Here is a 21,517-nt window from a genome sequence, read left to right on the forward strand (position 1 = left end):
GGTAGCAGTCCGGCTGCTGCCCATCAACAGTCGAGCCCATCGCCCATTGTCGCTTGTAACTCCTCCGAGGCTGCCCAATGGGGCATCCTGCCGCCATTCGTACGTGGTGCTACCGTCTCCGTGCCACTACAGGCTGCCGTCGAACATGGAGTGCATGACCATGAAATTGCTCCATTTTCAGCACGAAGAGTCTGGAACCGCCATACGCCTCTTTTGGTACTGGGCATCGCGGACAATATAGAGTGCATACGCTGTAGATGGAGTCCAACAATTGGTCCCCGACACGACCACTGGATCCACGTTCTCGAGACCTCCGATGACTCTGCTAGCCTAACGGACACAGGAACTCACCTTGGCAATATTGGTCGATACCAACCGCTAACACACATAGACAATACCTTGAAATTGACACGATGAAACCCACGCCTGTCTGACCTTGCTGCAGTTGTCCGTTGCGCAGCAGGGCTCGAATTGACGGGCAGATTCCTTGAACTCATAGCCGAAGCTTTTTGGTATGATCTGCTATTGATTTTGGAGGACCCTGCACATCGATTATTGCCCTGGGTAGCCCTTTGCTGGCTTTCGATGCAAATGGCACGTTGGTCGACTTGAACATGTGATTGCCAAGCCAACCCCCGAACCCGCTAATGCCGTTATCGATAAGCGTCCGGCGGCCGATCTTGCGGGCGGCCGCAAAAGAAAAAAGTCGCGGCTTCGAGAGCAGATCAAGCAACTCCTTGTAGCCCTCGACATCGCGACATAATGGTCAAACGCAAATTGGCCGCTCTTGAAAAGGTTGAGGCAGACCTGCCCAATCTTCAGAACAAGATCAAGCGTGATCCTGCCTCGTACGAGAACGATTTCCTCCACCAGTACATGCAATATGAGAACCAACGCATCATTTTTGTTCAGTCACCTAGTGCAGCGACCGATAGCGGCCTCGTATCATTCCGAGAGCTCATTGAGTTTGTGGCGCATGTGTCTGATTGCTACAAAGAACATACTAAAGACTTCTCGTCACACTTGATTGAGCTCTTGTCACTCTATCACGCACAACTCGAGTCTCAATTGCGAGAGAAGATCGTTGGTAGTCTGATGCTGCTGCGTAAGAAAGAGATCATCACTTCCATAACGCTGCTTCAGTGTCTTTTCCCGATTCTTACTACAACGCCGAGCAAGACATTTCGGGCGTTATTGTTCCAGAAGATCTTGAGCGACTTGCGCTCAGCAAATACTCCAACGATTAACCACCGGCTGAACCGCACTCTCCAGACTGATCTGCACAACCTTGTCACTTCCGATAAATCTTCGCCGAAAGCCTTATGGGCGGTCAAGATCACAAGAGAGATGTGGAAACGGCAACTATGGACGGATGCCAAAGCAGTTGAGATCATGAAGGAATGCGCGCTTGCCGAAGAAGAGAAAGTCATTGTTGGCGGTGTGCGATTCTTTCTGGGAGGCGACAAAGAACGTGAAGAGCTCGAGGATGAGAGCTCGGATGAAGAGCGAATCGACATGGGCAAGCTCAAGCACCAGATCGGCGTTAACAAGAAGAGCAAGAAGGCGGGGCGGAAACTTGAGAAGGCAGCCGCGATCGTGAAGCGGAAAGAGAAGAAAAAGAATCAACCGCATATGCTCAACTTTTCGGCGCTACACCTGTTGCACGACCCTCAGTCCTTTGCAGAAGATCTTTTTTCCAGGCACCTGCAAAACACACGCTCGAAGCTCAACCTGGAACAGAAGCTGCAGGTCTTACAATTGGTTTCCAGGCTGATCGGTCTGCACAAGTTGACTGTCATCAGCTTCTACTCGTACTTTTTGAAATATCTCACGCCTCGACAGCCTTCTGTTACCTCCTTCCTGGCTTCCTTGGCCCAGGCAACGCACAACTTAGTACCTCCGGATGTCCTCGAGCCCCTGTTGCAAAAGATCGCCAACGAATTCATTTCCGAGGCGGCGGCCGGAGAAGTAGCTGCGGCTGGCCTGAACGCCATTCGAGAAATTTGTGTACGCCAGCCACTGGCGATGAATGAAACCCTGCTTCAAGACCTGGTTATGTACCGCAAGAGCAAAGACAAGGGCGTTATGATGGCCGCCAAAGGCCTGATGGGACTTTACAGGCAGGTCGGAGCTGAGATGCTGAAAAAACGGGACCGTGGCAAAGATGCATCGCTGAATCTCAAGTCCGGGGATCAGATCCAGCATCGCTATGGCGCAGAAGTAGCAGGCGAAATCGAGGGCTTGGACTTGCTTGAGAAGTGGAAAGAGGAAGAGAGGCGAAACAAGGGTCTTGAGGAGGGCGAGGAAGATGATGAGGAAGATTGGGCAGCATGGAACATCGAAGAAGACGACAGTGATGACTCGGGGGGCTGGATCAATGTCGAAAGCGATGACGAGATCAACATATCTGATAGTGAGGATGAGCGAACGCCCAAGAAGCCCAAGCTGGATGAGAACAAGGAGAATGAGCAAGAAAAGCGCGACAAGAACAAACCAAACCTCGCGATGACTCGTATCCTGACGCCGGCGGATCTGGCAAAGCTGCAAGAGCTTCGCACGACTGCATCAGTTTCCTCGCTTATGAAAGGACATAAGTCTCATCATCAGGCTCAGCAGACGAATGCACAGCGACATGTTGATGATCCGCTCACGGCCGCCGAGATTGAAGGTCTAGCATCGCTGTCACAGGGCAAGGCCACGAGGGCGCAGAAGATGGCTCTACTCCAGCAGCAAAAGGATGAGCGAGAGGAGCACAAATCGAAGGCAGCTCGGAAGAAGGAGCGCAAGGCGGAGCAGGGCAAGAGCACGACCAACAAGGAGAAGGCGAGGAAGAAGAACTTCATGATGACGCTTGGCAAGGCCAGGAAGAAAGGGAAGATGAGCTTGGTGGAGCAGAGGAAAGTGTTGAAAGCAGGTGAGAATCAGCAGAGGGGCAAAAAGGCACGTTGATGGCGTACAGATCGCATGGTTGTCCCTCGATCAAGTTTCATCGCAGGATGAATGAGGGATCCAGGATTGAGCCTTTGCATTTGATTCGCCCGAGTTTTCGACGCTCCCCCGAAACAGCCTCCGTGCGGAATAATTCGTGTGGTCAACGATCTGATGAAGCACGCAACATTTAAGGAGTATCCCAGTGGTGTCCTCTGTGGGATGACTATAGTTCGGAGTACTGGAAGCTGGCAAGATACATCAATACCAGCCTCAATGGCGTACGCCGAGCGCCTCAGCGCCTGGCTCCTCTAACGACGGCTTCGAACAAAATGTTTGCAGGACTTGACGTTAAACGCTATCGATTTTCTGGCATGAGGTACCCTTCATCTAATTTAATAAAAGAGCGCCCATACTCTGCAGTAGAGCTCGCTCGCTCTTGTTCATGCTTACTACTGACCAGCGATATGATTTTGCTTGGTCCACAGCCATTCAGGCTTCTCATTGGTCAGTCGTAAGACCGCCGCACCACCGTGGACAGCCTAGGTGATTCAAAAGGTATCTCGTATCTTTCTAGGATGACACTCGAGTTTGTCAGGCAGATGAGAAAGATATGAACCAAGGTGGTATATGTCTGCTGAGATGCAGGGAGGCAGATAGGAGTTCAAGAAGATGCAAGAGGACACGGGGAACAATGATGACGAATTTGCCAAAGGAGGAAGCTCGCAGGGAGTATGGTGGTGGTTTAAGGTCAGCAATAGTTGTGGTGAGGAGGATGGCGATGGGGAAGACGAGAAGTGGGTCAGTTGCGGCGCTTTGACTAGCGCCAGAATGCTTTTATTGATCGTTGTCTATGATACAGATCTACATCCGCCGTGTGATGTGATGATGTGATGCGGAAATTTTGATCGCGAAGCCGTCGCAGCTCATGATATATGCCGGAGTCCTTCCTCGGTCAAACCTGGACCGATTACATGATGCCTCAAACGCCGTAGAGATAACCCCGACAGTGCAGACTTGGTCATCCGCAGAGAAGGCGGGAAGCAGAAAACAATGGTCACCACCATGTGTGACTTTGACTGCGATATCAGATGGCCATGACCGAATCTGCATCCATTGTGCCAGCCCAAGCGCCGTTCTCGCTCTGTAAGCGATGGTACTCAGCCCAGTTCTGAGGAGTAACAGTGTGTTGCGGACACGTCTGCTTCACCTCCGTGTCAGGTCCCGGTGTCCTCTCAGCAGTCAATGTTTCACCACCTTCAAAGATTATTGGCTGTGATCGAAGGTTGGTGAGACAAGCTTCCCAGGTACGGCTTACTAGTCGACCTTCCAGAAGATTCTCGCTGAAGAGGTAGAAGCCCTCTTGGCAGCCAACGAGATAGGCATTAAGCCCATTGCTCTTGAGCAGAATCTCAGCACCGTGGACGTGTCGCGCATAATGGTTCTCTAGGTATCTCCCCCAGCCTCGAGCAGCTGTTTGTATGCTCTCGTCAGACGAAATCTTGGTCCAGCCAATGCCGAGAGCCATTGTAGCCTCGTCGATCTCTGGATGAGAGGAAGCAGTCTTGGGCGGACTGGCAGGAGCGTTGATAGGAGCGTTATTGGTGATGAAGCCCTCCAAGCCGGCGTTGATAGAACTTTGCGACAGGCGGACGGACTTTCGGCTGGTAGGCAGTTTTGGCCGAAAGTTGGCGGCCTCGATCTCACGCTTCAAAGTCTCGTGGTCGGCCTTCTCCTCGTACCACGTGCCGGTTTGTGAGTCTGCAGAAAGTGCTATGCCAGTGCTGGGGTTGATCAGGACCATGCCTTCACCGTAAATTGGCTCCTCCGGAATGGGCGCCGGAGGCTTGACTTCGGCAGCGTGGAAGTACGAGCCATCGTCCCCAAGGTCGAAAGCAGTCTCGTCACGTGACCGCTTGCGTGAAGGATTGGTGGAGATTGGGGTCATACTATCAACTGGAGTCCAGGTGGTGGAGTTATGTGCATAAGAGGATGGTGAAGGCTCGTCATAGTCCATGCGACTAGGAGTGTCGGTTGGGGTAGGGAGTTGTTGGTGAAGGGACGACATAGTGACCAGGCTGCGAGTCAGGACAGACGAGGCTGAGAGAGAGAGAGAGCGGTGAGGATAAGAGCTAAGATATAGAGGGCAATAGTGGCTAAGGTAGAAAACGGAGGAACGGTAGAATGAATATTAAATGGTGGTGATGGTGTAGTGAAAGATTAGCACAAGGCCCAAGATCGAAGAGAGGTAAAGGCCAAGTGAGGCGATGGGGGAGGGAAGGGAGAATGGATGGAAGTAAAGGAAAGAATGGAAAAGGTCAAGAGCGACAAGAAGAAGAACAGCCGTGATGGGCAAAGCCTGCCAGACTCCAGAGGATGAGGTGCATAGAAGAGCGGGTGGAGTTGACAGTTGAGGATGGTCAGGAACCAGGCCTTTGATCGGAAGGATGCTATTGGAAGGCGCAAAGGGCATTGCACGGTAAAGATGAGCATGGCGTGCATGCTGAGCCAAGGTGAGGGAGCGGATCCTCAGAGGCTGGGAGTACAGCCAACAACCTCCAACCAGAGGACAGACCAGAAAGCTTGGGCTGACTCTTTGACTCCAATGCGAACCGTCAACGCTGGAGCTGAGGCACACTCGGCTGAGCTGCGAACAGCGGAGCTTGTCTCTCTTTTCTCCGGGTCCAACTGGTCCCGTGCTCGCGAGTAGCGGTGGCAAAGCGGCCCGAAAGACGCAAGGACTGGGGAAAATTGCCCTGAACTCGACTTTCCCTCTTCTAGGCTCTACAGACCGGCCGCAAGTCCGAGCCAAAACCATGTAGATCTAGATGAAGCGTGAATTGCCTGCATTCCATGTTTCTAGCAAACAGTGCTCTATCCTGACGCCCTGGCGCCCTTGGAACTATCGTTCTGAGAATTATATTCATACAATGGCTGTTGTAACACTGCTCAGTCAAATGGTAGCCACTTCTCTCGTCTATTGTCATACCACATGCTTTTCGCACCGTTTGGCTCCCTCCGCACGTCTGAGCGGGTCTTATTATCTGCCAGGCAAACCGGCAGAGCTGAGATAGTCCTTGACACTCTGGGTCTGAGAGGGAGCATAGGTGGGTCCTAGTCCACCAAGCAATAGCAGGACGGTAAAAATGAACAGGCCAAAAACCAGGAGCTTCCGGGCAACTGGTCTTGTTGCTCCGAACTCGCCCCATGATCGGCCAGCTTGGCTAATATGCTGTTTGAGCTGCTCGGCACCGAGCTTGTAGTAGAGCAATCCACTGAGTGCGATGCTGTAGCCAAAGAACTGCGTGAGAGACACCTGCGTGCCCCAGATGAGCATTGAGCAGGCCACCAGGAGAATATCCTTGAGGATACCGCAGAGTGTGAGGACGAGGGAGGAAGTCTTGCCGATCTGCGGATTGTTAGCACCTGGTGCATCTGTCACGATGCGACCGGAACTCACCAGGAACACAACGGAGACGTTCAGCAGGAATGCCACCATGGCGTTAGCGACCAACATGAAGATGCCCACATCATATACGTTCTTCATGCTCATCGAGGGCACCTCAACGACGAGAGCCGCCACAGTGTTCATCACACCGCACACAGGCGCAAAGTAGTATAGTGACACGAGTGGGTCCATCTTGAATTCGGCAGAGCTGAGCAAGCGCTGCACCATGACCAATCTTGTCGCCTCAAAGGCGATGCCACCAGCTTGGTAGAGGAAGCCAGTCAGGTCGAACTTGATCTCGCCGATTGAAGCAATAACGACACCAACGACGATGAGCGAGACATTGCCGAGAGTCTTAAAGTTGACAGGAGCTACTCCCAAGATCCAGGATACGATCAAGACTGCGACGGGCATGGTAGCCTGATGAGATCAGCACTTCGCTCGTCAACACGCACGTGTATCTTTCTTACCTTGAGCATCTGGATGAATGCCACCGACAGATACAAGTAGGCTTTGTTGCCACAGATCAAACTCAAGCTGAAGAAAAAGCCGATGGGAAGGATCGCTCGTAGGTAGACACGGCCGGTCATCTTGACGGTCTTGCGCCCATCAAGCAGCGTTGTGGTTTTCGCAAGCACTTGGGTCATGAAAGTCGCGAAGACCATGTGCCATGCTGTCAAGGTGATGGGAAATTCTAGATTTGGTCAATCAATAAAACACCTTGGCTGTGCACCGATGGGGTCTTACTGAATCCAAGTGTGTCGAGTAGCCATTTGTTGAAAAGAATGACACCACCGCTGAAACTGATCCATGTTCTCCAGGCCTGTTAGTCGAGAAAATGAGGGTAGCAAAACTTGACGTACACAACGTAGACTGCGGGATGGAGAGCAGCTTTCGGAGGCTCCGACTTCTCTGCAGAGGGATTGACGGTTGGCAAGACGGGCTCAGATGGCCGTTGCTGCTCGCCGGAGACTCTGACTTTCTTTTCTACGTCGGCCATGGTGGCGTTCGATGGATGAGTCTGGGTGAGGAAATGGTGGAAGGAGAACGGCCGCGAGGGGCGGACGAAGGCGTGTGACTGAAGCAGGTTGAGGGGAGGTCTGTTTCACACGGACATCAAGAGAGAAGCAAGCGAGCGACGAACAGGATAGACGACGAGTGATCCGTGATGGCGCGCAGGAGAAAGGTATACTTTCTGGATGAAAAGGAGCAGATGAAAATCCGTGACGGTGGTCAGTTGCGCAAAAGCCAAAAGGATAGGGAGCGGGAGAGTGATGGGGCACTGCTGCAGCAGCTTGGGCGGCGCGGCTTGAACTCTGACGGCGCCCAGTTCCGTCTACTCTCGCCTGCAGAGGATCAAATTCGGCAGGCCACGCAAAGCTGGCCCACACCATGGTCCAGTCAGCGGCGTTGATTGGACCTGTCTTGTCTCTACCGCGCACGAAAACGGTCCTCAACCCTGTCTATGATAGATCTACTTATGGAGTACTGCAGTCTGATCTCTTGTCATCTCTTCTTTTCCAAGCTGAAAGTTGGCATCTTCAGCCTCGCTAGTTGGTAGAGGACCAGCCTGAGAGCCGCGTACGCGCGCTCACTGATAGCAGACCGTAATTGCAAGAACCAGCTTGCGCCCAACAAATTCTGTCGTACGGTGGCACCTTTGATCTTCGGCAAGTTTGCCCGGTGAGTCGAAGGATCGACGTGGTGGGTCGCCAGAGAACTGGGATACGAAAAAGGGGAGGCACAATCGTCGAATCGTGCAGTGGCCTGCTCTCGACGCCTGTCAATTGGCATCTCCAGCCAAGCTGTTCCCGGTTGTTGAAAGGGGCAACACTGAAGCCAGATGGCAGAGAGGGCACTACTTTGTAGAACTTATATCACCACAAATGTATCGATAAATCACCAACATGCTGTGAAGTCAGGACAAGGTGAAGCTGTGCACAATCTTTATGACTTACTGGAAAACTCCAAGTGAGCTTCTGCAATACATAAGAAAAGGCAGAAATTGGATTTACCTTGCTGCCACTATACACCTGTCACTTAAGACGATACCAAGTGGATCCCATGCAAACCAGTCGGAGTAGCAGCTTTTGCCGTTCACTGCTGCACGAAGCCCCGTTGAACTTTTTTATGGACATCTTCCGCCGCATCTCCTTACCCCGAGTTCTTGTGTAGCATACCAAATCTCTATCCTGCTTCCACTCCTCCCAGGTTGTTCTTCTCAAAGAATCACTACACTCATTAGCCAAACCCGCATCTGACTCAACGACAATGCCCGACGTGTAAGAAGTTACCCCTCATTCCTCGTCCTCTCTTGACCGACTCTTTAGGGAAGTGGATGTTCTCGTCATTGGTGCAGGTCCCACGGGTCTCGGTGCCGCAAAGAGACTGAACCAGATCGTAAGAAGCTCATAAGGCTCCAAATATCACTTTATTGACCCGGATCTCAGAACGGACCCTCATGGGCGATCATCGACTCTAACGAGATCCCGGGCGGTCTGGCCTCAACCGATGTCACAAAGGAGGGCTTCGTGAGTAGTGCCTAAGCTTCTGACTTGACTACGACTAATTGGTCGCAGCTCTACGACGTTGGTGGCCATGTCATCTTCTCTCACTACAAGTACTTCGACGACTGCATCGATGAAGCCCTCCCGAACGAGGATGACTGGTTCACTCACCAGCGAATCTCTTATGTCCGCTGCCAGAATCTCTGGGTACCATACCCTTTCCAAAACAACATCTCCATGTTGCCCAAGGAAGAGCAGGTCAAGTGCATGGATGGCATGATTGATGCTGCTCTAGAAGCAAGAGTTGCCAATACCAAACCCAAGGACTTTGATGAGTGGATCGTGCGCATGATGGGCACCGGCATTGCCGACCTCTTTATGCGCCCTTACAACTTCAAGGTCTGGGCTGTACCTACCACTAAGATGCAGTGCCAGTGGCTCGGAGAGCGTGTCGCTGCTCCTGACCTGAAGAACGTTACCAAGAACGTCATTCTCCAGAAGACGGCTGGCAATTGGGGTCCCAATGCCACCTTCCGTTTCCCTGCGCGTGACGGCACGGGTGGCATCTGGATCGCGGTCGCCAACACGCTGCCGAAGGAGAAGACGCGATTCGGCAAGAAGAACACGGTCAAGAAGGTGGACGCCGACGGCAAGCGCGTTCTTCTCGAGGACGGCACCACAATCGGCTACAAGCGCCTCATTTCTACGATGCAGGTCGACTACCTTGTGGATGCCATGGGCGATCAGAAGCTCCAAAACCTGGCCAGCGGACTGTTCTACAGCAGCACGCACGTCATTGGTGTAGGCATTCGTGGCAGCCGACCCGAGCGCATTGGCGACAAGTGCTGGCTCTATTTCCCCGAAGACGACTGCCCCTTCTACCGGGCAACCATCTTCTCCAACTACTCGCCGTACAACCAGCCACAGGACAATGTCAAACTGCCGACTCTGCAGCTCGCCAACGGCTCCCGGCGTCAGAGCATGCAAGCCAAACCTGGCCCGTACTGGTCCATCATGCTGGAGGTGTCGGAGTCAAGCATGAAGCCCGTCGACCACGACAAGTTGCTCAAGGAGTGCATTCAAGGTCTGGTCAACACCGAGATGCTGAAGCCCGAAGACGAGATTGTTTCGACCTACCACCGTCGCTTCGACCACGGCTACCCAACTCCCACTCTGGAGCGAGAGGGTGTGCTCAAGGAGCTTCTCCCTGCGCTGCAAGCCAAGGGTATCTACAGCCGTGGACGATTCGGCAGCTGGCGTTATGAGGTCGGCAACCAGGACCACAGCTTTATGCTGGGCGTGGAAGCGGCCGACAACATCGTCAATGGCGCCGCCGAGCTCACACTCAACTACCCTGACTTTGTCAACGGCCGCAAGAATGATGAGCGTCGCTTGATCGAAGGTGCACAGCTATTTGGCAAGGAAACCGACAACGTTACCAAAGGCCGACGGATGACGGGGGGTAAGGGCACCTTGGGCGGTACATTGGAGACACTCCAAGTCAATGGCGGGCCGCCGGCCAAGAAGGATGGCAATTCGCGAGTGCTGGACAAGCAATGGTGATGAATACGATACGAATTGATGGGTTAGCAGGCGTTGAGAGGAGACCTGATGGTAGAGCGGGTAGAGGTCCCGCTATACACGACATCAAAGCACGATGGCTGGTGGCTGTACAGTACATAGATCGGTGGTAGATGCGAGACCTAGACGAACGCAGCGTGCACCTGGCATGCAATAGACACAGTAGACCTCCGAATTTGCGGGGAACCTGTAAAGGTACCAAGCGTTGAAGGGGCCACTGGCACGGTCGACAATGATGGCTAGGCTAGGGTTAAATCGATAACTTGTTGCCAAAAGATGGGATGCCATCATCTAGGAGATTTTCTTTTGGTTTTTTGACGAGCACGTGAGGGAGCTGGAACAAGGTTTTACGCCCTGAGAGGACGATGGCATTCGATGGCTGCGCACCCACGCAGGCCAGGCACAAGGGCGGTCCGTGCAAGCGTGCTCCCCACATAACACAGCCCGTACTAAGCGACCCACTGCCTTCAAGGTTCACCAAAACCGCGCAACCATAGCATTGTTCGTGTTATGTCCTTTCGGTGACACTATCACAACAAATTGTCTGATAGAAGATGGGACTCTGCCACCAGCATCCGCACAAGATGAGAAAATGCGGTCAAGGCAAAGCGAGAAGAAGGAGCGCCCAGGCCGCATTGCACGCTGAGACGATCGAACGGGATCAGACCAATCAGCGGAGGTCGATTGGATGAAGTCGGTTAGCGGTGGCTGCCGCGGGCGTTGGCGCAGTCGAGGGAGTCGAGCAGCCAACCCATGATGTATAGCATCACTGCAGGTTCAACATCAGCGCCGCGCGCCGGTCCCCATCCCATTATTGCTCTTTCTCCCTGTTCTTCTACCACTTGAGTATTAACTGCTATTACATCTCTGTATTTTGCATCCGCTTTCTTTTGTTCTCGACTTGGTCTCTTAAGGTTCGTGGCTATCCTAATTTGTTGTCCGTGCTACTGGCCATACCTCTCGCTTTGAACATCCCACCGTCGATCCTTTGACCAGCTGTCCCCGTCCCTTCATTGCCATATCCTCGCTAACCACCTCCATTTCACAGTCTGTGACATCAAGCATTCGTTTGCCCATCATGTCGACCGCCGCACCCACTATCCCACCTCGTCCTGCGAGATCGCAGCAGACTGCGGCCGCCCGCGGTGCCAACAAGCTGCCCGAGATCCCACCCAGACCCATTCCCAAACGTCTGGATCGATCTGTTTCTCCGGGCAACTTCCCTCGATCGCCGCTGAACGAACCCTTCCTTTCCTTGTCCAAAACAAAATCCAATGACCCGTCTGATGAAGCAGCCCTGCCTAGACGTCCTTCGGTTCAACACTTGCCGTCCGTTGGCCAGGAGGGCATGGAATATGCCGATATTGACCATCAGTCGGGTCCACCCCCACAGGCTCCTGCTGAGCAGACCCGGAGTATCGCTCACGATTTGAAATTGCACGCTCCGAAGCCATCGTTGCCCAAGTCGAGCGCAGCTGCTCAGGTCCAAGCTGTGACAAGGACCGATTCCAGTCAGGCTGCTGCCCACGGGCTCGGAAAACCTGGCACCCCAGGACATGATGATCACCACGAGGGCGATGCCTTAGGGAGAGTTAGATCCAGAGCAAGCTTTTCCCGCCCTGGCTCGTCTGCTTCAGGTGGACGTCGCGCCTCGTTGAGCCATGCCGAAGAGCAAGGCCCTGCTGAGTTGGGCATTCGCGTGCCCATCAATCCCCTCCTCGGCGATGTTCAGGCTCCGTCGCCTGCACCATTCACTCCCTCTCACACCGGTGAGAAGCGTCGCAGTCACAGCCGCGTCAAGAGTCGCGATGGCTTGCCTCCTGGTAGCTATGGTCTTCACGGCCATGGCGTACCCCCCAAAGATCCTTTTGAGAGAGACTGGTACGCCAAGCATCCGGAAGAACTCCAGCACGAGGAAGCCCACGGCCATGGTGTTTATGAAGGTATCGGCAGCGGTCGTGGCGCGTTTGCCTTGAGCAGCGACGATCTCAACAAGATTGTTCGTGATACGGCTAGCCGCGGTGCTGGTTTTGGTAAGTTGACCCGACTACATTGCTACTTCCTTGCTGATGATCCTAGGTACCTCTGGCAACACTGTATCATATCCTGACGAGCAGATTGGTTACATGGCTTCAGCCCAGTACACGTCGCATACCGGCAATTCACTAACCAAATCGCTCACCAATGTCTCTCAGCCAGCTGTTGAATCTCCCTTACGCAAATCGAGCGTTCCTGCCGTAGACATGGACCCTATTGTCTCAGTCAACACCAATCGATCGGTTTCTGCCGCTTCAGATCACGCCATCGAAAGCCCCCAGCGTACCCCTGTTCATGTTGACATGCCTGAACGTCGCTATAATAAAATTACAGGCGGTGAGGAGACTATGCACGAGAATGAGCAGCAAGGCGCTGCCATCTCCCGCCCCACTACCGGCCAGGGTGAAGAGTCCGATTATAGTGCTCCTATTCTCGCTGCCGACGAAGTTGCCAAGGAGTCTAATGGAGAATTTATGCTGCCCGCAATCTCACCTCGCTTGGACAGACGCTCGGGTGAGTATGAATTCCGCAGTGGTGACGCCACACCAACATCGCGCCCGGGCAGCCGACCTGGCAGTATTCATGGTACGCATAGCGGCTCTTACGGTCTATCACGATTCATCTCTCATCACGATGAGCGCGAGAGTATGCATACTCCGCTCGAGGACGTGGATGAATATGAGCCTCTGTTTCCGGATGACGAGAACAAACAGAAGGAGCTCAGTCATGCTGAACGGTTCAAACAGAGGCCTGATGTCATGAAGCATCGCTTCCCAAGCAAAGATATCTGGGAGGATGCTCCTGAGTATGGTATGTATCAAGCTACGGTCTCCACTCCAGATCTCACGGAACCGCCACCCTCTAGAGCAACGGCGACGTTCGAGACACCTGAGCAAGAAGCGGCGGCCAAAGGTGAGCGTTCCGAAGGGGACAGACGGAAACTGGCGCAAAGGGCAGGCTTACCCTCTCATTTGCAATCTGAAATATCCACTCGCCCGGGCTTGCAACCCAGGTTTCCAAGTCAAGACATCTGGGAAGACAGTCCAGAAAGCCACCATCTCGTCACGACAGTCAGCTCGCCACCCATAGCAGATGATACATCACCAGTCGACACTGCCTCAAAACCGATGATACCGCCACGGCCGACCAACAAGTCTAAGCTTGCCGAGGGACCATCTGCGACCCAGCCTGCGCCGGTTGTTCCTACAAGACCTGCCAAGAAGACGTCTACTGAGTCAACACAACAGTCTACCGAGACATCTCCAACAGAGCTTAAGAAGGTTCCCAGTTTGCCAGACCGCCCGAAGCCTCATGTACCACCTCGGCCAGCTAAGAAGCCTTCGGGAGAGACTCTGACGAAAGCGCTCTCTGCTGAGTCGAACGAAACTGAAAAGGCAGCTCCCGTCACATCTCCCCCAATTGCCAAGGCCAAGCCGCAAGTGCCTGCCCGACCCGGCCAATCTGGTAAATTTGCCAGCCTCAAAGGCAACTTCATGAACGATCTCAATCAGAAGCTCGGCCTTGGCCCACCTAAGGAGAAGGAGCCGGAGCCACAGCCTGAGGTTGAAGCCAAACCCCTCGAGGATGCTCGCAAAGGCAGGGCTAGAGGCCCTCAGCGTCGCGCCCCCGCCAAGTCTCCGTCAGCTGCTCCTGCAGCTACTACTGGAGGGAAGCCCACATTTTCCATGTACAAGCCTCAGTCCCTGTGGCATATTAGTGATGATGGCTTGCTCAATGTTGGCTCTGTGGAAGCCTTGAGTCAGGTTGAAGGAACCAGAGGTTTTTCACCCAATGACGAGGCTTTACCCGTCGATACCGAAAAGGCTCAGCAGCTACAGAACGCCACTGTTGCTGATTCATCGCCGCCCCCCACAATCGATACAGCGTCAGAAACGAAGGCATCGTCGGAGGCAAGCAAGAGACCTGAGGACGCTCCTGCCGCTTTGGCGCCGAGTCTTGCCACCAATGCCCAGGGCGAGTATCCTGATCCGACCCTTGGCTCCCCTGCAGAAGAGAAAGCGAATCCACTCAGCCACCAGGCCACAAATGAGGAAGCCTTCCTTTCGCAACACACCACTGCTAGTAGCACTGCGGCATCGGGGTCCGAGCTGGAAAGAGAAGAACCCAATCCTCAAACCGATGCTATTCCAGCTAGCAAACAGACAACCAGCTCTACGTATACTGGGACTGAACTTGAGCGCGTTGAAACCAAGGCACCAGAAGAGCCAATCTCGTTGCGTGACGAACAAGTTCGCGCACCCGCCCCTGGTCCTTCTGAAGCCGTTGCCCAGGACAACAAGACCCAGGCTCTACCCACAGTGACGAAGGAGCAAGCTCAGATTTCCGACACAACTTCAAAATCCGAGCATGCGGCGGAGCCTATGCCCGAGCAGGACGTCAGCTACGCGCAGCTGGAGGAGATGCAGCGCCAGGCGGACGGCAAGGAGCCTAGTGATGGAGGAATTGCAAAGGTGGTCGAGTAGACAGACGGTCAGGTTGCCTCGCGGGCAAACATCCTGCCGTGTACGCGCATGCACTAAGATCTAGAAGGTCTACAGAAAATATTGGTATGGCCTATGTGGAGGGCGTTGGGTTTGATGATGAAGATGGCCTGTTCTCAGTCTTTCTCGAATAGGAAAATACACTCCTTGGACACACGTACACAGACGCACCGATGCGTAGCGATGCTCTATCTCTGTATTCAGCCAGCCATGGAAGTGAGCGACGAATCCGAATGGGCATATGCGTGGACTACCTGGCTAAGCCATCAGATAAGACCACGAGCGTACAGTTTGGATCGTCTTTTCTTCATTATATGTAGATTTGGCAAACTGAATGATACTGTACTACTGTCAGCACCGGCCAAGGGCTGCCTTTGCCTCACCCGCGCGCCACACTGGCGTGTTTCTTCCTATGACCACAACTCCTGCCATGCCGCGCTGCTAAAATCATCAAGTCTGGCTCTCGGAACATCAACAACCAAGCCTAGTCTGCATATTGCAAAGCGTGAGGGGCATATCATTTAAAACATTGCTGCCGTAGATTTCTGGTCTGAACACTTCTTTCACGGAGTACTCCCCGTCACGCACCCCGTCTAGCGTTGCCTGTGCTCATAAGTGTGATCTTTTTGGGCTTTTTGGACTTCTTCCCGGGTGCCGCTCCGGCTGCTCCATTGGCCTGCTTCGCCACCGATTCGCTGTCGATGCTTGCTTGAACCATAGCAACAGCATCACCTTCGTCGAGGATATCTTTTTCCCATCCTTGGAGCCAACCATCGTCGACTTGACGTGATGGCTCTGGTGAGGCCACCAGGGTTGGCGACGAGGGCGTAACGGCTGTGGTACCCCAGACTGTGCGAGGGGCATCAGGAGATGTACCGGGCGTAGCGAGGGTAGCGAAGGAAGAGTGTGTTCGGTGGTTGCCCCATGGGGGTGTCGCTGCTAAACCACCAGCACTTCCCCCTGGTGACGAGCTCGAAATATCGTGATTCACGAGAGGCTGAAAGTCAGTTTCAGAGAAACTCTTTTCAGGGACACTGGGGCGTCGACGCCGGATGGAGGAAAGGCGCGCGTCTTCTTCGCGCTCTGCACGAAGACGATCGCGTTCTTCCCGGGCTTCTTTGTCGTGATTCCGCTTCCTCCGACGTATGATGTCATCTTTAAATTGCTCGAGAACGACAGGAGTAATGAGGTCGGTCCAGTCACATTCAAGAAAGCTGACCTCGCAACCGTAAGGAAGGTGGCCAATGTATTTAGCCCTTTTACGGAGGTCATCGTCGATGACATGGCCAGTAGAGATGTGCTCGACACGAGGGAGAATTGTGGAGGGAAAAGCGGCAAAGTCTCCGTAGGCTGCCTTGAGAATGCGAATATCGAGAGGCGAGAGATAGAAGTTGGGTAAGGCGCTGTAAAAGTAGAATGGTGCCTGGCGGCCTGCCTTTGTAGGGTGTTTGGTTTGTTCTGGTATAGATTCAGGCGCAGGCTGGGACAGTGGCAGCTGAGCCATGGTAGAACTTAGGTCAGAAGAGCTGGCAACTCGCGGCTCAGACGCTTCGGCCTCATCTTGCCAGGACTCAGCGATGGGGTCATTAGCATCGGAATCATGCTTGAGTGAACCAGTGGTCGAAGTTGGCCCCCCTATTCCTGCGAGTTTGAGCTTAGCGTCTTCGATGGAAGCAATGGCCCTTCGTGTCCAGGTATTGTCGTCGCCAAACATGAGCTCATCCTCCTTCTCCTGTGCATCCAGCTCAGTAATTTCCTGGTCGTACTGTTCGATCATGTACTGCTCACCGCCCTTCATGAAACGGGCGTAGTCCATGATCTCAGCGACATGATACCAGGGAATATCAGTCTGCTGGCCGTACTTTTCAGCGGCATCCCGTGGCAAGGCAAGCGTTGACCCAGGCTCTCGTTTGAGCAATTTCAAGCAGACGTCGCCACCCTCCATGAGTTGACTAGCCTCTTTATCCACTGACCAACGAACAGGTCTGGTCTCGGAGATATAGACACTGTCTTCGCATATTGGACACTTCTTCCAACGAGCCCTCTTCTCTGGCACTGGGTTTGAGTCATCGGTTGAGTGCATGTATCGTATCAAACATGGGAGACAGAAAATATGGCCACATCGGGCCATACGGGGAGCGACCGGAGTCGAAAGGCATATCGGGCAGTTGGTAGACTGAGTTTCGGCTGAGCCAAGGACCTGCAGCACATTGTCCCAAGATAGATGGACGTCTGCATCTACTGTTTGTATATGGTATTCTCGATCAGGTCGAACAATGAAGCGATAATTGGCATGAACATAGCGAGCCTTGTCCATGATATGGTAACCCGAGCCCAGTCCCCAAGTCCGAGGCCTTTGATGATGTCGAGGATGGAAGCTATGCGACTGTTGGTGGGGTCGTGGTGGCAGGGAGAAGTTCATCAAATGAGTGATGGAAGTCTGGCCTTTACGGCTATTAAATGGCCTCATATTTGCAGACTCAACAAAAGCATCTTCGTCTGCGAGTTTTGCTCTCCTGGAAGCCTTGTGTTGTTTGCGCAAAGGCTGATTGTTGCGGGCGTGAGGGATGTGGCGCGCAGAAGAGATAGCACCGGAAGGGCCACCGGAGGAAGAACTTCGCTTGGAAACGTCGGGACTAGGAGAGAAAGATTGGCTGAAATTCTGTGCAGAGGGTCCGGGAGATGGCTTGCTGGACGCTGGCGTAGGCGTAGCCATGAGGTGAAGCAGTTGAGACGAGGGTTTTCGCTGCTACCGGGCTCGATTGAGATTTGTTGAGGACGATAAACATGCCCACAGAGCCCAAAGACGCGTACAAATAAGCAGATGACCGCAAAAGACTACAGCCACAATCGCTGTAGAAGCGAGAGGGTAAGGAAGAGCAGTAGCAGGTAGCAGGTAGGGAGGCAATGGCGCCGATGACTGTCGGAGGGGCAGCATGGGTTCGCTGCGGTGGCTGTGATTGGCTGGCAAGGGTTTTGGAGAAGGAAAGGCGGAACTACAGCTTTGCCCAGCGCGAAAGCGGGAAGAGGTAAGAGGGATTCGGCAAAGAAAGGCTGCGCTGCGCTGTGTTGCGCTACACTGCGCTCGCCTGTCGTCGTCGCTCATTCAGTCCATTTATTGCAACTTCTTCCTGCTCAGGTCGTTGCCAGCACCCGCCCTATTTTTACTCATATTTCTCTGCCACATTTCGCTGGCGGCCGTGCTTGTCTTTACTTACAGCTGCGAATCTAGCTGTGCCTGCCGCCTACAGGCGATAGCAATCGGCAACACGTTTGCTGTCTTTGCCATAAATCAAACTTAACCCCTAACCTCACCCATCCCGATTTTCAGCCACGACCTCATCTACCCTCGATTGCCTGGTCTTCTGAGCATGTGTCGCCCGCCAGATCCTCGTAGGCGATAACAAGAAAAATACACTACCTCCTCCACCTCCAACGTGCATCCACAAATCTATCATGTCTTCCATGACTGGGCAATAGCTCCCACAGAATCATCATCTAGACATGAATCCCAACCACATGCCGTACGGGCAGCCCATGCCCATGCAGCAGCCCCAGCGACGGCACGATGGCTCCTACGCCCCTTTGCCTCCACACACGCACATGAGGCCTCATCCTGGCTATCAGCCATATTATGCTCAGCACATGGGGCCTATGATGCCTCAGTACCCTCAGCAATATGCGCCCAACTGGTACCCGTATCAGCAGCAGCAACAGCACATGCATCCTATGCATCAACCAAGACCTCATTACTACCCTCAGCCACCTATGCCACCCCCTCACTACCCTCCCATGCCGGTTGCGTCGCAACCAATGCATCCCCAGGCGTCCCCTCGTCCAGCTCAGACTCCAATTGGCGCAGCCTCGTTTCCTCCACCGAGCTCAGCATCGACTACATCAGCGGCTCCTGTCCAAACACCCCCATCGCCTCCGCTAAGTACATCTACTGTCAGCACGCGCAAGGATATGCTCTCACAGTCAGCTTCCCCCGCACCCCAACGCGTGCAGAGCCCATCCACCGAATCGATCCCAGAATCAGAACGCTTCTTCCCACCTGTAAGTGTCAAAGCCCCGATGTATGCTTTCAGACTGACCGTGTAGACTCCGTGGTTGTCATGCGAGGGCGAAGCCTTTCCACCTAGAGCTCCTCGGCAGCGGCGGCGCATTGCACGGTCGCAGCTCGCCAGTGAGCCTGTTGTATATCCCTGGGTAGAGCCAGCACCCGAAATGCCTGCGGAGCCATCGGTCGAACAAACCACCCCCAAGGCAGAAAATGAACGAGAGAAACAAACAGGAGAACGAGTCTCCGAACGCATCCCACCTAGCACGCCAACCCCACTGCCTTCAGATGCACCATCAGAAGATTTGTCAACGCAGCCCACAACGCCGGCTTCTTCTGCCCCGGCTGCTTCGTCGAAGTCTCAACAGACCCCTACACAGCCCAAGACTCGACCTGCAGGACAAGTGGTGCCAGTGCTGCCCGCTCTGCCGCAGAGTCCAACTGCAGCAAAGAGAGCACACCGTGATTCTGTCATTTCGTCGCAATCGAAGACTTCGGAAGATGCCACGATTGCTCAGACTGAGGATCAATCTGGATCAGCCATCTCAGGGAACGTCCAGGACCCCGCTAAAGCTGACGAGAACGCGACTCCGGCACCTGCTCCGCCGAAGCCCAAGCCGTCTTCTTGGGCAAGCCTCCTTCGTCCTGCCCAATCACAAAATGCCGTCAACGCCAACGTTGATACTGCATCGGATGTGAACGGCGGCATCGCCTTGCGTGGCGAGGCTCTTTCAGACGTCCTCCATGATGTGAGCGCTACGCTGGACGCTCCCAGCAAAATTTCATTTCTTCAACCTCGTGGCCTGGTCAACACTGGCAACATGTGCTACATGAACTCAGTAAGTATACTCCAGAGGCGGACTTGAATGTGCTGACCGGCGCAGGTGTTGCAAGTGCTCGTCTTTTCAATACCATTTTACGATTTGATTTCCAAGATTGCGCGTCGATCTGCGCATACGTTCAAAAGCGATACCCCCTTAATTGATGCCATGTAAGTGCACTTGGTTTCAGTTGAATGTGACATATGGCTAAGAACAAATAGAATTATGTTTCTGCAAGAGTACAATGTACTCGACTCGGCGGCTTCGGCCGAGCAGCTTCGGCTACGACTCAAACCAGAGGATTACGAAAAGTATGGGGATTCTTTTGCGCCAGAGTATGTATATGCAGCGATCAAGCAGTTGCCTCGCTTCCGAGAGATGCGTCGGGGCCATCAGCAGGATGCTCAGGAGTTCCTTGGCTTTCTCCTTGAAGAACTCCACGAGGAGTGCTCCAGAAGCATGAGGTCAGGCTCGACGAGCAGCGGACGCAGCACACCGCTTGGCAGTGTTGGCGGAGGGCCAGACCATGTGACAGATATTGAAAGCGGGTGGATGGAGGTCGGCCACAAGCAGAAGCCATCCGTGACGCGGTCATCAGGCGCAGTGGCCAATGAGTCACCCATCAACAGCATTTTTGGAGGGAAGCTGCGATCCGAGCTCAAGGTGGCGGGGAACAAATTGTCTGTGACACTAGAGCCATATTCACCGCTGCAGTTGGATATTGGCAGTCCCGAGGTCAGCAATATCATCGACGCGCTCAAAGGATTGACGCGGCCGGAAAGCATGCAAGGAGATTTCCACACGGCGCGGGGACAGAAGACGACAGCTACCAAGCAGGTTTTCATCGAGACTCTGCCGCCGGTGTTGATTTTGCATCTGAAGCGGTTCCAGTATGACAGCACGACGAAGCGGGCAGAGAAGATCTGGAAAAAGGTGGGATACCCACTAGAGTTGGAGATCCCCAAGGAGGTGTTCCCAACGTCAGCACGCAACAAGCTTGCAGTTCACGGCGGGCTGCCACGATATCGACTAACAGGTGTCATCTACCACCATGGCAAGAATGCTAACGGGGGACACTATACGGTGGACATTCGTCGACAAGACGGCAAGGAATGGGTCAGGCTGGACGATACGCTGATTCGACGGGTCCGCAGCGAGGACGTTGCAGAGGGGGGCAGTGAGGAAGACCCCAAGGTGCTGGCAGCAGCTTTGGAACGGCACAAACAAGGTGCGGGGAGCAGCAACCGGTTCGAGCAGATTGAGCAGGAAGAAGAGGATGGAGAGCCTGACAACAAAGCATGGAGTCAAGTGAACGGGCACTCGCGAAACAAGTCCACCATGAGTGTGATGGTCAATGGATCCGCGACTCCAGCCAAGAGCTCGGGTCCCCAGACGCCACGCGAAAAGTACTCGGTCAAGGACAACAAGGTGGCATACCTCTTGTTCTACCAGCGCATTTCGGCAGCCGGCTAGACTTCAAGCAGGACAGCAGAGTAGCCGTCATTGTAACGTGTAGATAAGAAGCGGATGGGAGAAGGGGCCCAGAGCGGCTCTCGACGTGGCAGTGGGAATAGGAGCCAAAAAGCAAGCAGAGTGTACGATACAGTTATCATCGTATCCGGGCGTTCTCCTAC

The 21,517-nt window shown here is 53.8% G+C and overlaps 7 protein-coding genes across 7 annotated transcripts; 4 read left to right on the forward strand and 3 right to left on the reverse strand.

Moving 5' to 3' along the window:
• Positions 1-762: 762 nt before the first annotated feature.
• Positions 763-2,949, forward strand: HMPREF1541_00575 (uncharacterized protein; the record flags this gene model as incomplete). Its single annotated transcript, XM_008712881.1, has 1 exon — positions 763-2,949. One exon carries the CDS (start codon positions 763-765, stop codon positions 2,947-2,949), a length of 2,187 nt encoding a protein of 728 aa, XP_008711103.1.
• A 1,066-nt stretch (positions 2,950-4,015) lies between these two features.
• HMPREF1541_00576 (uncharacterized protein) lies at positions 4,016-4,996 on the reverse strand (the record flags this gene model as incomplete). The annotated part of the gene is made up of 1 exon (XM_008712882.1): positions 4,016-4,996. The coding sequence occupies one exon, from the start codon at positions 4,994-4,996 to the stop codon at positions 4,016-4,018; it is 981 nt and encodes a 326-aa protein (XP_008711104.1).
• Positions 4,997-5,968: 972 nt separating this feature from the next.
• On the reverse strand, positions 5,969-7,376 carry HMPREF1541_00577 (uncharacterized protein; the record flags this gene model as incomplete). Its single annotated transcript, XM_008712883.1, has 5 exons — positions 5,969-6,337; positions 6,389-6,796; positions 6,847-7,070; positions 7,124-7,191; positions 7,240-7,376. 5 exons carry the CDS (start codon positions 7,374-7,376, stop codon positions 5,969-5,971), a joined length of 1,206 nt encoding a protein of 401 aa, XP_008711105.1.
• Positions 7,377-8,647: 1,271 nt separating this feature from the next.
• On the forward strand, positions 8,648-10,446 carry HMPREF1541_00578 (uncharacterized protein; the record flags this gene model as incomplete). Its single annotated transcript, XM_008712884.1, has 4 exons — positions 8,648-8,658; positions 8,707-8,776; positions 8,827-8,907; positions 8,956-10,446. 4 exons carry the CDS (start codon positions 8,648-8,650, stop codon positions 10,444-10,446), a joined length of 1,653 nt encoding a protein of 550 aa, XP_008711106.1.
• A 1,096-nt stretch (positions 10,447-11,542) lies between these two features.
• HMPREF1541_00579 (uncharacterized protein) lies at positions 11,543-14,984 on the forward strand (the record flags this gene model as incomplete). The annotated part of the gene is made up of 2 exons (XM_008712885.1): positions 11,543-12,497; positions 12,544-14,984. 2 exons carry the CDS (start codon positions 11,543-11,545, stop codon positions 14,982-14,984), a joined length of 3,396 nt encoding a protein of 1,131 aa, XP_008711107.1.
• Positions 14,985-15,582: 598 nt separating this feature from the next.
• Positions 15,583-17,718, reverse strand: HMPREF1541_00580 (uncharacterized protein; the record flags this gene model as incomplete). The annotated part of the gene is made up of 1 exon (XM_008712886.1): positions 15,583-17,718. One exon carries the CDS (start codon positions 17,716-17,718, stop codon positions 15,583-15,585), a length of 2,136 nt encoding a protein of 711 aa, XP_008711108.1.
• A 788-nt stretch (positions 17,719-18,506) lies between these two features.
• HMPREF1541_00581 (uncharacterized protein) lies at positions 18,507-21,356 on the forward strand (the record flags this gene model as incomplete). The annotated part of the gene is made up of 4 exons (XM_008712887.1): positions 18,507-19,058; positions 19,104-19,901; positions 19,947-20,053; positions 20,105-21,356. The coding sequence occupies 4 exons, from the start codon at positions 18,507-18,509 to the stop codon at positions 21,354-21,356; spliced, it is 2,709 nt and encodes a 902-aa protein (XP_008711109.1).
• Positions 21,357-21,517: the final 161 nt, after the last annotated feature.

This window comes from Cyphellophora europaea (assembly GCF_000365145.1).
Source record: "Cyphellophora europaea CBS 101466 unplaced genomic scaffold supercont1.1, whole genome shotgun sequence".
NCBI lineage: Eukaryota > Fungi > Ascomycota > Eurotiomycetes > Chaetothyriales > Cyphellophoraceae > Cyphellophora > Cyphellophora europaea.